Source organism: Bubalus kerabau, chromosome 18 (genome assembly GCF_029407905.1).
Source record: "Bubalus kerabau isolate K-KA32 ecotype Philippines breed swamp buffalo chromosome 18, PCC_UOA_SB_1v2, whole genome shotgun sequence".
Classification (NCBI taxonomy): domain Eukaryota; kingdom Metazoa; phylum Chordata; class Mammalia; order Artiodactyla; family Bovidae; genus Bubalus; species Bubalus kerabau.
In genome coordinates this window covers 12,248,636-12,263,429 of record NC_073641.1, presented here as the reverse complement: position 1 = coordinate 12,263,429, position 14,794 = coordinate 12,248,636, and the positions used below count along the sequence as shown (strand labels likewise).

The 14,794-nt window shown below is 44.8% G+C and overlaps 1 protein-coding gene across 2 annotated transcripts in view; it reads right to left on the bottom strand.

Annotated features, from left to right (window-relative positions):
* CCDC125 (coiled-coil domain containing 125) overlaps positions 1-10,079 on the bottom strand; it is a 30,799-nt gene extending 20,720 nt beyond the window's left edge. Inside the window, exons 1-2 of one of the 2 annotated variants that reach the window (XM_055554427.1) lie at positions 9,899-10,079; positions 1,733-2,175 (exon numbers count right to left, since the gene is read on the bottom strand). In XM_055554427.1, the coding sequence (XP_055410402.1) occupies positions 1,733-2,042 (310 nt within the window). In that variant the 5' untranslated portion in view covers positions 2,043-2,175; positions 9,899-10,079. The remainder of the gene's footprint in view (positions 1-1,732; positions 2,176-9,898) is intronic. The other variant, XM_055554428.1, reaches the window with a different exon arrangement.
* Positions 10,080-14,794: the final 4,715 nt, after the last annotated feature.

Sequence of the window (14,794 nt, the reverse complement as noted above, 5' to 3'; positions counted from 1 at the left end):
GAATTTTCCACAGTTTATTGTGATCCACACAGTCAAAGGCTTTGGCATAGTCAATAAAGCAGAAATAGATGTTTTTCTGGAACTCTCTTGCTTTTTCCATGATCCAGCGGATGTTGGCAATTTGATCTCTGGTTCCTCTGCCTTTTCTAAAACCAGCTTGCACATCAGGAAGTTCACGGTTCACATATTGCTGAAGCCTGGCTTGGAGAATTTTGAGCATTACTTTACTAGCATGTGAGATGAGTGCAATTGTGTGGTAGTTTGAGCATTCTTTGGCATTGCCTTTCTTTGGGATTGGAATGAAAACTGACCTTTTCCAGTCCTGTGGCCACTGCTGAGTTTTCCAAATTTGCTGGCATATTGAGTGCAGCACTTTCACAGCATCATCTTTCAGGATTTGGAATAGCTCAACTGGAATTCTATCACCTCCACTAGCTTTGTTCGTAGTGATGTTTTCTAAGGCCCACTTAACTTCACATTCCAGGATGTCTGGCTCTAGGTCAGTGATCACACCATCGTGATTACCTGGGTTGTGAAGATCTTTTTTGTACAGTTCTTCTGTGTATTCTTGCCATCTCTTCTTAATATCTTCTGCTTCTGTTAGGTCCATACCATTTCTGTCCTTTATCGAGCCCATCTTTGTATGAAATGTTCCTTTGGTATCTCTGATTTTCTTGAAGAGATCCCTAGTCTTTCCCATTCTGTTGTTTTCCTCTATTTCTTTGCATTGATGGCTAAAGAAGGCTTTCTTATCTCTTCTTGCTATTCTTTGGAACTCTGTATTCAGATGTTTTTATCTTTCCTTTTCTCCTTTGCTTTTTGCTTCTCTTCTTTTCACAGCTATTTGTAAGGCCTCCCCAGACAGCCATTTTGCTTTTTTGCATTTCTTTTCCATGGGGATGGTCTTGATCCCTGTCTCCTGTACAATGTCACGAATCTCATCCCATAGTTATGACAAATTAAGATTAACTTTATTTTGAGAATTTTATGATATCCCTAAAATAATCTGAAGCCTGTGTCCTGCCTTGTAACACTCTTTCCCCAGATGAGCTCTGGGCCTGCAGTGCTCAAATGTCACCTCCTCAGGGAGGCCCTCCTGGATCTCTGCTTGAAACAGCAGCGCCTCTGCCCTCCAATCACTTACTGTCTTTCCATTTACTGCTGCCTAATGTTATATAGTTGATCTGCAGATTTATTTTCTGTGTCCTCTACCATGAATGTGACCTCCATGACCTTAGAGCCTTTGACTATTTTGTTCACTGATGTTATTCCCAGAACCTGGCACTGTCGTGGGCACCTAACAGGTACCCAGTAAACGTTTATCAAATAAGACCAAAAAAATTTAAAAATGAAACATACCACTACTTCACAAGAAAAGTAAGGTAAGTAATCACTTATCGATATTACTAACATATGTCAGCTAGTCAGTCCAGTCGCTCAGTCGTGTCCAACTCTTTGTGACCCCATGGACTGCAGCAAGCCAGGCTTCCCTGTCCATCACCAACTCCTGGAGCTTGTATGTAATGCCACAGAATAACTACTTCACAATTTGTATAATACTGGGAAACAGAAAGATGAATGACTTTTATACCATCACCAATCAATCTCTAGAGGTGAATAAAGATAAATTTCTAAAACCCATGATGGTCCCCATCTTCACGCACTGGAAGGGTGACAGCCCTGATCGCACCCATAAGGGAGAAAAGAAGAGGAGGACAGTAGGCATCCTTACCGGTGCTACTTTGTCTCTTGTGACAGGGAATTCGGGGCCCTTCCAGGTATGTATCTTGAAAGCTCTTCTGTCTGGAATACTGAAAAACGGCACCGTTTCTTTTGTCCCCATTTCTTGAAAAAAGGGGAGGACTAGAATTCTTTCCATCTGATCTTTTTCTAGATTTAAATAAATGTGAAACTGGCACTTCACAAATGCCGCCAGGCCTTCTTCCGAGGCCATACCCTAGGTCGCCTTCTGCCGTGTCATTGTCCTCTGTTTCCCAGGCCTGCCCCTCCGCCTCACTCGGCAGCCTCGCCACGCTGCTCATCAGTCACGTGCCTTCTTTACAATGGGCTGCCCTGCTGGCTCAGCAGTAAAGAATAATCCACCTGCCAGTGCAGGAAATGCGGGTTCTGTCCCTGGGTCGGGAAGGTCCCCTGAAGCCTTCTTTACCTAGTTACCTGTAGTTAAGAAAAAACAGCAGTTAAAACCCAATCAGTATAATCAGAGTTGGGTTTGCCAGGGAAGAAAAGATCCTTTCTGCATCATGCTGGCAGAGCCAGTGACGCACAAGCACACAGATGTCCCTGGCAACCCAACTGAAGCTATTTAACATTTCAGGACTTTTTAAATAAGAAAAAGAAAAATCTGACTCTATATATCTGAGGACACAGGACAGACTTTTACTGAATCCAATAATAACTGATCAGGATGAAGCGATCAGGCTTTGCCAAGGAAACAACAGTCTTGACAAATGAGCTTCCAAAGGAAAGCAATCAGTTTTCACAAGCCTAACAGCTGTACAAAATTCAGCAGTCTTGGGAGTTCCCTGGTTGGGGAATAAGATCCAATAAGCCGCGAGGTGCAGCCAAATATATATATAATCCAAAAAGTGTCTGAAAAATCAGCTTCCAATGACTAAGACCATCCTATCCCCGTCCTTTATCCTTCATCTGCCTGAGATACTTAGGACTCTTATACTCTCTCCTACAGCTCTGCTTGGTTCATTGTCTATTTCTGTGCAGACACAATTAGGAGACGTTTTGCTGGGTCAGTGACAGGTGGGAGGGAAGAAGGTTCCCTCTCCTGCCCCTACATCATCCTTCCCTCTCTTTTTTCTCAAACCAGGTCACATCTGTCATCAAAACCCTCCACCGTTTCTCAGCACAGAGTACATGTCAAAGCCCTTCCAATGGTGAGGGGCCCCAGGTTCATCTCTGCCTGGTACCCTCACCCTGGGCCAGCCGCCCTGACCTCCCTGGTGGCGTTGACCCAGCCAGGCATTCCTGCCCCAGAGCTTCGAGTTCCCCATGCCCTGAACACTCTTTCCCCAGGGGATGCGCAGCTGGTCCCTCGCCTCTTTGGATCTTTCCTACAGTGTCTACTTCTCAGTGCTGCCTTTCCTGGTACCCCACCTAAATTTGCCAACTCCTCCTCTCTCTCCTCCTTCTCTGCCTGATTTTTCTCTTTGGCATTTATGACCTTCTAGCATGCCCCTACATATTTTACTCATTTTTCAAAGCACACCACCAGAAGGGGGAAAATAGTACAAAAGGGAGCCTAGGGAAGACTATGGTTTTTCCAATAGTAATGTCTGGATGTAAGAGTTGGACCATAAAGAATGCTGAGTGCCTAAAAATTGATGTTTCTGAACTGTAACGTTAGAGAAGACTCTTGAGAATACGAGGACAACAAGGACATCAAACCAGTCAATCTGAAAGGAAATCAACCCTGAATATTGGAAGGACTGATGCTGAAGCTGAAGCTCCAGTACTCTGGCCACCTGATGCAAGGAGCCAACTCACTGGAAAAGACACTAATGCTGGGCAAGACTGAAGGCAGGAGGAGAAGGGGGTGACAGAGGATGAGATGGTTGGATGGCATCATTGACTCAATGGACATGAGTTTGAGCAAACTCCGAGAGATAGTGAAGGACAGGGAAGCCTGGCGTGCTGCAGTCCATGGGGTCACAAAGAGTCAGACACGACTTAGCAACTGAACAACAACAAAAGGGAAGCAGAAGGTGGCTCTGGCTTGCCTGTGATGCTTCTTAAAAAGCAGGGTGTCCTGAACATTTCCTCTGCCGGAGCCCAAACCTGCTCCTGAGGGCACCAAGTGGAATGCAAGCTCCACGGGGTAGAGACTTTTGTCTGAATCACACTGCAAGCCCAATGCCTAAACAGTTATCAGAGACATGATCTGTGCTCAACACATACTTTTAAATAAATGGATAAAGGAAGGAAGGAATAAACAAACAAACTGAGGGACTTCCCTGGAGATGCAGTGGTTAAGACTCCATGCTTCCACTGCAGGGGGCATGGGTTCGATCCTGGTCAGCTGATCCTGCATGCTGAACGACGCAATCAAAATACATAAATAGATACATAAATAGTAGTGTTAGTCACCTGAGAAGGCAATGGCATCCCACTCCAGTACTCTTGCCTGGAAAATCCCATGGACAGAGGACCCTGGTAGGCTGCAGTCCATGGGGTCGCGAAGAATCGGACATAACTGAGCGACTTCACTTTCACTTTTCACTTTCATGCATAGGAGAAGGAAATGGCAACCCACTCCAGTGTTCTTGCCTGGAGAATCCCAGGGACAGGAGAGCCTGGTGGGCTGCCGTCTATGGGGTCGCACAGAGTCAGACACGACTGAAGCGACTTAGCAGTGTTAGTCACTCAGTCGTGTCAGACTCTTTGTGACCCCATGGACTACAGTCTGCCAGGCTCCTCTGTCCATGGAATTCTCCAGGGAAGAATACTGGAGTGGGTTGCCATTCCCTTCTCCAGAGGATATTCCTGACCCAGGGATCGAACCCGGGTCTCCTGCATTGTAGGCAGATTCTTTACCATCGGAGCTACAGATATATAAATAAAAGACAGATAAATAGATAGATAAATAAACAGACAAATTAAAAAACTGAAATACTTGCCTGGGGTAAAAAACTGAACAGTCACCTTGGTAAGGCTCCCCACTGGATAACCTGGGACTAACTGCAGGTGAAAATGCCATCCAGAGAAATGCCCATCACTGAGCCCTCCCACAAGGAGCCCACTGTGGCCACCTGCCTGGTGACAGTGGCCTGCCTGTTGGCTGAAGAGCACCAGAAATGCCCAGCCTTGCCCTCCAGTACCAGGGCAGTTAAGAGGGCCTTTTACCACCAGGCATTTCAAAACAGCTGCTGTGCTGAGCTGTTTAGGAACATTTCATCCTTTTCTCAAGACTCACGTTTTTTAAAAAAGGAAAACAAACAGATCTGACATCCTTTCTAAATATCCTGCTGTTTAAGTAGCTGCTTACAAGGACATTCAAAATGGTTAAATCTCAGTCTTGTGTTTTTGCTGAAGTCGCTCTCTTAGTTTGCTGCTATTAAAAGCACACACAGATGCCAAATAAATCTATCATGTTTTTGAAGGGGAACCTGGTGCCTTTAGGGCCAAGGTACCATATACTAATTTTTTAAAACAAAAAAAGGCCCTTAGAAAATTGGAAAAGATACATCATAAAAGAAGGTACGTGGATGGAAAGAGACTCAGCATCATTCATCATGAAAGAATTGGAGATTTAAACCACAGTGAGATTCCACCACCTACCACTGACAATTCCAAGTGCGCTGAGGATACAGACACCACACACACAGCAGGCGGGAGTGTAAGACAGTACAACCACTGGAAAGGTCTGAAGGCTTCTTTCAAACAAGTGACCCATCGGGTGCATTCACCCAAGAGAAATGAAAACACTGCGCATACAAAGATGTGTGCATGAATGTTCAGTCCTTTGGCTGATATTCAAATTAGCCAAAAAAACCCTGAAAACAACCCAAATGTTCAGCAACAGGAAAATGAACATACTGTGGGAGTCCACACAAAGAATATACTCATTAATAGATAACGAACTTCAGACGCATGTGATAATATGAATCTTACATTATCCAACAGAAGAACCATATACTGTATGAAATCTGGATCAACAGACAACAGATCAATGGTTTCCTGGGGCAGGAAGGACGAGGGAACTTTTCTGGAGTGATGACAAAGTCTTGTGTCTTGACTGGATGGTGGTTTGTCAAATTCATTAAACCATACGTTTACAATGGTACCTTTTATTACATGAAAATTATACCTCAATACTAAGCTATTAAAAAAATTTTTTTTAAAGTAAAGGATCTTTTAACTGGACTAGGGGAAAAGATTAGAAGTGTGTTAAGTGGTTGTATTGTCCTTGGTAAGAAAATCATTAAACTGGATGTCTTACATTGGTAACAACTTTTAAACCATGATCTAATAATTGCCAGCACTTGTTGCTTACTAGACACTATTCTAAGTGCTCTACTTAGATTATTCTATTTAATCTCCAGAAACACTTTAAAAGACAATACTACTATTGTTTAAGTCTACCTAGAACCATTACACTGAAGTACAGAGAGGTTAAATAACATAGCTAGAGTACAGCCAGATTCTGAATCTAGACTCCTCATGTCAAAGATACTGCTAGACTATTAGACATTGCTTTCTATCTTTCAGAGCATTTTAATGAGATTAATATCAGAGTAAACCAAGTTTCTATTACTTATGACATCAAATAAAACTGAGAGTGAAAGTCTAGGATAGTTAGTTTGGCCAACACTCAACACAGTATATTGGACCCATTTTCCCCCCAAAATTTTTATGAAATCCTCTTGGTTCCTTTATATGTTTATTTCCTAAATAAGTCTGTCTATTTTTATTTGTCAAGGTTGATAGGAAATTACTTATTGAATCAGAGACTAATCCCTAAGAGGCTGCACTACAGCAGATTTCTGCTTATAAATTCAACCTCCTGCCTCTGTTAAGAAGGGTGTGGTCAGGGTCTGGCAGCCAGCAGTGAAGAAAATGGAATTGGTCAAGACAAAGGAAAAAAGCAGTAAGAGGAAAGAGTAAGCAATCACAAGATCAGCTAAGAATATTTTTCAAAGTGCCACATATATTCAGGTATCATAGGTATACCTTGACACTGTTCAGAGTTGAATATGAGATTTCACATGGTCTAATGCTCTAGTGTTTTTTAAAATGTAACTTTGGGACACTTTTATATACTAAGTCTAGAGTGACTTTTTCATCACTCCAGAAAAGTTCCCTCATGCTCTTTGAAGTTATCCTTCCCACCCCAGGCAGCCATTGATAATAGTAATCTGTAATGCAGTCAAACTTGACTTTTAGAACACATTCCTTATAAGAAAGGAGAAAAGACTGACGTTACATTCCATTCAACCACTTTTAAATGCATCCAAGGTTATCAACCAGGGAGGCAGCAGGAGGTGTGACAGAGAAAGCCCTGATCCAGGAGGCCTGGGTTCAAATCTCACACCACCACTTGCTGCTCTGTGATTCTGGGCAAGTCATTTAACCTCTCAGAGCCTATGTCAGAATTTCCAAAACAGGTTTAAGCATAGCTACTTTATAGGTGGATTTTGGGCACTATTAATATACTTGAAATCAATGTTGGTTGATATGAATTTGAGTTTTAGTGTCTTAATTTGTCAAGTCACAGGACTGGATAAGACTCTTTTGTTCTTTAGACCTCTAAAATTCTGATTCTATTGCAGCGTTCTTCCAAGGTGTGCCCCAGGGAACCCTGGCTCTCTGGACTATTCAGTGTTGCTAGGAATAAAAGGATCCTTTTGGTTTTATTAAGGGTGTAAAATTATACAGAAAATTACATGGCAGTGGCAGAGCCAGAAGTAGAAACCACATCTCTGACTCCCAGCCCCCTTGCGAATGGCCCCTGGATGAACAGATGACGGACTGTGAGCAGACAAGCTCCTACTCTTCCGTTAAAACAACCCTGAATGGGACATGGGTCTTCCTAATTCCTAAATCTAAGACCTAGCCTCCTAATCCCTAAATTTAAGACAGCCTCATCCCTCTGTCTCCTCTACCTCTGCACAAGCTATGATGCTACTGACTCGCCATGTCCAAGTCCCTCTTGGCACACAACCCCACAGGGGTCCCTGACTGCCTCCTACCTGCCCACTCAGACTCCTTTTCCTCTTCCTGTATATATTTTATATATATTTGTATATATTTTTGGCTTTTGTATATATTTGGCTTCCTCTCCTAAATACTTTAAATATACATCTCCAGCTGGTTATCCTGCCAACAACTCAAACACAGGTTGTTCAAAAATACTTTCATTGTGCTCCCCACCTCCACCCCAGGTCTCCTCCTGAGTCCCCCATTTCTGCAAATCCATCAACCATGCTCCAAAACATTCAGGGACAAAAAACTCCAGGATTTAGGCTTTTCCCCTTTTTCTTATTTTCTGGCCTTCAGTTGCCAAGTTTTCCACAAAATTTCCCCAAGCCATGTCCTTCTTTGGGCTGCCTTGGTGGCTCAGCGGTAAAGAATCTGCCTGCAATGCAGGAACCACAGGAGAAGCAGCTTCAGTCCCTGGGATGGGAAGATCCCCTGGAGGAGGAAATGGCAACAAACTCCAGTATCCTTGCCTGGAGAATTCCACAGATAAGAGTAGTCTGGAGTGCTACAGTCCATAGAGTCATAAAGAGTCAGACATGACTGAAGCAACTTGGCACGCACGTACGCATATGTCCCTCTTTGCACATAAACGTCATAGCCCTGGGTGAATTTCTTTAACCTCTCCTGGGCTAAACCAATACTCCCCTAACTGCTGCCAAGTCAATCATCTCCAAGCACACATCCAATAATGCCCCTCTCCTGTCCTAAGACAAGCCACAGCTCCCATGGCATATACAGTGAAAGCAGGTGTTGCCCTTTTCTATAAGGTAACTGCAGCTTTCACCTCCTGTGCCACGTGAACTCCCTGGGCACGCTCTGTGCTTCCGTGTGAGACGCATTTTACCTGCTCCCAGGCCCCCGCAGCCTCAACTCCTTAAAGTCTCTGCTGGAGCCACTCTCCACCCCAGGGATCCCTTCTCGTCTCAGGACCCCTCAGTTCAGGACAGCCACTCCCTTCAGTAGCCCTCCCGAGTCCCCAGGGCCAGAAGCGATTTCTCCCACCTCTGAGCCCTCCTAGCTCAGTGTTGTACCTTTCTAACAGTCCTTCCTTCCTTCCTGACTTGTGTTTTTATTGTACACGCCCCTAATGTGTGTGTCTCATTTACTTGTGCATAACAGGTGTTCAGAGACACTTCATAGATGGAACGGAAAAAGAAAACAGATTCCTGCTTGGAAAACTTGAACTAGAAACACCCACACCCACTAGCCGGACAGCTTTTTCCTTAGCAAACAAGTTGATCAAACAGACACCTAATTCCTGGCAAAAAAGGAAGTGACGTCAGCCCTTTCTGTAAACAATGGTCTACTGCATATCACTGTAGAATTCTGTTTAAATTTTTATGTTAAAATAATTTTAGATATACAGTAAGTTGCAAAGATAGTACCATGAACTTCTGTATACCCTTTACCCAAATTCTTTTAATGAAGTATTAGGGTACATTTATCAAAAATAAGAAATTAACAATGATACACACACTTAACTAAACCATATATCTGTATGTGTAGTTAGTAGCTCAGTCGTGTCCATTTGGGACTCCATAAACTATAGCCCTCCTGGCTCTGTCCATGGAATTCTCCAAGCACGAATATCAGAGTGGGTTGCCATTCCCTTCTCCAGGGGATCTTCCGGACCCAGGGATCAAACCCAGGTCTCCCACATTGTAGGCAGATTCTCTACTGACTGAGCCACCAGGGAAGCCCTAACTAAACCACATACTTTATCAGAATTTCCCCTTTCCCTTTGTTATTGTTCAGTCCCTCAGGCCTGTCCAACTCTGAAACCCCATGGGCTGCAGCACGCCAGGCTTCCCTGTCTTTCACTATCTCCTGGAGTTTGCTCAAGCTCATGTCCATTGAGTCGATGATGCCGTTCAACCATCTCATCCCCTATCATTCCCTTCTCCTCCTGCCCTCAATCTTTCCTCCATCAGGGTCCTTTCCAGTTTCCCTACTTAAGTCCTTTGCTGTTCGAGGATCCAATCCAGGACACCACAATTCATTTAGTGAGCTACAGTTTTAACGTTCATAATTAGTAGAAAAAATATAGAAAAAGTAATAAAGGAGGAGGGGAGAGAGGCAGAAATAGAGTCTTTCAAACCTATTTCTCATTTCTATAATGTCAGACAAGGCCATTAACTAGCGTGAGGGAAAGGAGGAGCCCGTTTACCAGCTTGTCCACAACCTGCGGAGTTTCTCGAATTTGCGCAGCTGCGTCCTGGAGTCTGGCTCCACACCCTTCCCAGATCCCTGGCGGGTGAAGAACTGAGAGTGGGGCACGGCGAGGGGCACCCTGGCCGACTCGCGCCGCCCGCGTCTCGCCCCGACGGCCCCTAAGCGCGCTCACCGGGCTCGAGCCTCCTCGCCGCGCGCGCCGCCGCTCCTCCCGCCACATGACCGCGCGGCGCGGCCCCGATCGGGAAGGCGGCGCGGCGCCCGGGTCCGCGGCGCCCGGGTCCCTGGCGCCAGCGTCTGAGCTCTCCCGGTTAGGATGCGGGGACTGCGACTTGGACACCCGTAATGTCCCCAGATACAGCGCAACCGAGTTATAAATAATAGCTCGAGACCTCGAGAAACGACGAGGTCGTGTATGCGTCACTGAAGGTAAAATGAACTGGTTCAAAGCTTAAGCCTCAGCTGCTGCTGCTAAGTCGCTTCAGTCGTGTCCGACTCTGTGCGACCCCATAGAGGGCAGCACACTAGGCTCCTCTGTCCCTGGGATTCTCCAGGCAAGAACACTGGAGTGGGTTGCCCTTTCCTTCTCCAGTGCAGGAAAGTGAAAAGTGAAAGTGAAGTCGCTCAGTCGTGCCCGACTCTTAGCGACCCCATGGACTGCAACCTACCAGGCTCCTCCGTCCGTGGGATTTTCCAGGCAAGAGTGCTTAAGCCTCTAGGAGTCGCTTAAGAGAAGGATGGAGCTGAGCTGTAGAGGGGCTTTTGAAAAGAAGGGTTTCAGAGCCGAGGAATGAGGAGGCCTTGCAGGCCAAAGGGACTGCCAGGGCGAACGCTAGGCAGTGGGAGGGAACCAGAGGGCAGGGCCTGGAGAATTGCTACTGAGGAGATCCATTCCTGTGAATTTCCTGAGAAAGACCCTACCTCCCTTCAACCCCACCCAAAACGTGCCAGTCCTTAGCTTCCTCACCGGGTGCAATGATTTTGATATTTCCTAATACCTCGTGGGAAGAGTTGACTCATTGGAAAAGACTCTGATGCTGGGAGAAATTGGGGGCAGGAGGAGAAGGGGATGACAGAGGATGAGATGGCTGGATGGCATCACCAACTCGATGGACGTGAGTTTGCTTGAACTCCGGGAGTTGGTGATGGACAGAGAGGCCTGGTGTGCTGCGATTCATGGGGTCGCAAAGAGTCGGGCACGACTGAGCGACTGAACTGAACTGAACTGAATGCCGGACAGGGCTTCCCAGGTGGCTCAGTGGTAAAGAATCTGCCTGTCAACACAAGAGACGAGGGTTCAATCTCTGGGTCAGGAAAATCCCCTGGAGGAGGAAATGACAACCCACTCCAGTATTCTTGCCTGGGAAATCCCATGGACAGAAGAGCCTGGTGGGCTACGCTCCATAGAGTCGCAAAGAATCAGACACGACTGAGCACACACGCATGCCACCCTATAGTAGGTGATGTGGACCTATCCATGGGCCTGTCTCCTAGACTCCATCTTGGTTAAGAGATGCACGAGCACACGTGGGAGGGCCCTACCACGAGGGCAAGACTCTCTCTGAGCCCTCCCATGTGTCTATTCACACATACCTTTTTCCTCCTGTAAACACTTGTTTCACTATTTTACGTCTCTCCATGGGAATTCATTTCTACACAGGTGGTGGGCCAGGGCCTTGTCACCAGTCACAGGTTCCTGGTGGTCTAGTGACTAGGATTCAGCACTCTCACTCCCAGAGCCTGACTTTCAGTCTCTGGCCAGGGAATCGAAATCCTGCTTCAAGCTGCTGCAGTCCGAGGCCACCTGAGATCATATTTTGTTCATCCTTCCACTAATACTACACTGACTGACTTTACTCTTTACGGCAAATCTTGAAATCATTTACTTTAAGTCTTCTAACTTGGTTCTTCTTCATCGTTGTCTGGTTATTCTAGTTTCTAGAATACAAATTTTAGATTCAACTTATCAATTTTTATTTTAAAAGAGCATGTTGGAATTTAATTTCTACATCAATTTGGAGAAAACTGACATATTAATAATATTGAGTCTTGAAATTCATGAACACGGTGTGTGCATGCTAAGTTGGTTTCAGATCAGATCAGATCAGTCGCTCAGTCATGTCCGACTCTTTGCGACCCCATGAATTGCAGCACGCCAGGCCTCCTGTCCATCACCAACTCCTGGAGTTCACTCAAACTCACGTCCATCGAGTTGGTGATGCCATCCAGCCATCTCATCCTCTGTCATCCCCTTCTCCTCCTGCCCCTAATCCCTCCCAGCATCAGAGTCTTTTCCAATGAGTCAACTCTTTACATGAGGTGGCCAAAGTACTGGAGTTTCAGCTTTAGCATTATCCTTCCAAAGAACACCCAGGACTGATCTCCTTTAGAATGGACTGGTTTAGTCGTGTCTAACTCTTTACGACCATGTGGACCGTAGCCCTCCCGGGGTCCTCTGTTCATGGGATCCTCCAGGCAAGAATACTAGAGTGGGTTTCCATACCTCCTCCAGGGCATCTGGATGCATCTCCTGCATTGGCAGGTGGGTTCTTTACCACTAACACCACCTGGGAAGTCCACAAACATGGTATATCCACCTATTTGGATCTTTTGATTTCTCATTTGAGTTTTCTGCATGCAGAGTTTGCACATATTTTGTTAGATTTATACCTAAAGTATGTAATGCTTTTTGGTACCATTTAAAATGGTATTGTTGTTTTAATTTCCAAATGTTTGTCATTACTGTATAGAAATGCATTGTCTTTTCTGTATTGGTCTTGTATCCTGTGGCCTTACTAATGTGACTTATTCAAGTAGCTTCTGTGTGGATTCTCTTTGGAATTTCTGCATAAACAATGTTAACTGAGAATAGCTGATTTATTTCTTTCAGCTCTGTACATCTTTTATTTTCTTGCTTAATGAACTGCCTAGGACTTGCTACTGCTAAGTCACTTCAGTCGTGTCCGACTCTGTGCGACCCCATAGACGGCAGCCCATCCGGCTCTGCCGTCCCTGGGATGCTCCAGGCAAGAACACTGGAGTGGGTTGCCATTTCCTTCTCCATTGCGTGAAAGTGAAAAGTGAAAGTGAAGTCCCTCAGTCGCATCTGACTCGTAGCTACCCCATGGACTGCAGCCTACCAGGCTCCTCCATCCATGGGATTTGCCAGGTAAGAGTACTGGAGTGGCTTGCCATTGCCTAGGACTTACAGGATGACCAATTTGCTTTTTATTCACTAGTCTCACTTAACAAATTATATTTTTCTAATCTCCCCTTCCATAAACTCCTTAAAAAATAAACCTCTGGATGGATTTTAGGGATCCATAAATCTTTTAAAAATATAACATTTTATGTTAGTATGTAGATCTGTATTTCTTTGAAAGAAGTGTGTTCATAGCTTACATGACTGTTAAAGGAATTTATATCATCAAAAGGATTAAGGAACTAAATCTTTAGTAAAAGCCCAGGTATAATTTCCATGATCTTGTTTTCCTCATATGCAGCAACCAGAGTTATTAAGAACAGGGTTTTGTTTTTCAGCTGTGCCATGTAGGATCTTAGTTCCACAACCAAGTATCAAACTCATGGCCCCTGTGGTGGCAGCTCAGTTTTAACCACTGGACTGCCAGGGAAGCCCCCCAAGACGAGTGTTTTTCCCACCTTGCCCTCTCCCCGCTCAACTGGAAAGAATAAATAGTTCTCTCCAGATCTGACTCTTGTGTTAAAGATAAACACAAATTCAAATGTTCTTAGGCACTGGTGGTAGGACATGCTTAGAATGCAGAAGAAATATAGCCCCACTAAGGCCAATACCTCATTTCAAAGCCCACAAAAATAAAAATATACCAAGAGGGGCATAAGGGAGAAAAATGACTGTTTATGCACATGTCAAAGCTTATTAAGACACTTTCAAACCTATGCTCCATACAATGGAAGCACAGAGTCTTAACTATTGGACCACAAGGGAAGTCCCAGGACACTTTTGAGAAACTGAATAAATCATGTTAAGAACTCTCATTCATAGAAATACAAAATGATTAAAAATTTGCCACACTTTTATCTCCAGTTTGATTTACGTCACACTGCCTATTTAAACAAAAAGTTTACAAGTAGGTTTGGATAAAACTGAGACAAACAATAAGTAGGTTTATTTTTAAGACTTTTTTTTCCCCAAACAACTATAAATGTTAAAGCATTGTGATGAAAGCATTACATGAAAACCTTGGCCTGAAATTAATAAGCATATTTATATTTTTAAGAGTCTTATAATGTATATAGTTTGGTAGTAGATTCCATTATTTCCTTTGTTAAAGGAACATCTTATTATGAGACAATGCTAGTGTTAGGATGGATAAGTAGTAGCAATGACTTGACAAGAGGATTTAGTGAATCCTAGTGAAAAAAAATGGCACCCCACTCCAGTACTCTTGCCTGGAAAATCCCATGGATGGAGGAGCCTGGTGGGCTGCAGTCCATGGGGTGGCAAAGAGTCGGACATGACTGAGCGACTTCACTTTCACTTTTCACTTTCATGCACTGGAGAAGGAAATGGCAACCCACTCCAGTGCTCTTGCCTGGAGAATCCCAGGGACAGGGGAGCCTGGTAGGCTGCCGTCTATGGGGTTGCACAGAGTCGGACACGACTGAAGCGACTTAGCAGCAGCAGCAGCAGCAGTGAAAAAAAGTCTTTTCAAAACAGATTAGTGGGAATTCCCTGGTGATCCAATGGTTAGGACTCCATGCTTCCACTGCACGAGGCATGAGTGGGTTCAATCCCTGGTCAGGCAACTAAGATCCCACAAGCCACGTGGACTGGCCAAAACAAACAAACAACAAAGTATTAGGGATCCAAAGGAAGATACACAAATGACTAACACATGGAAAGATGCTC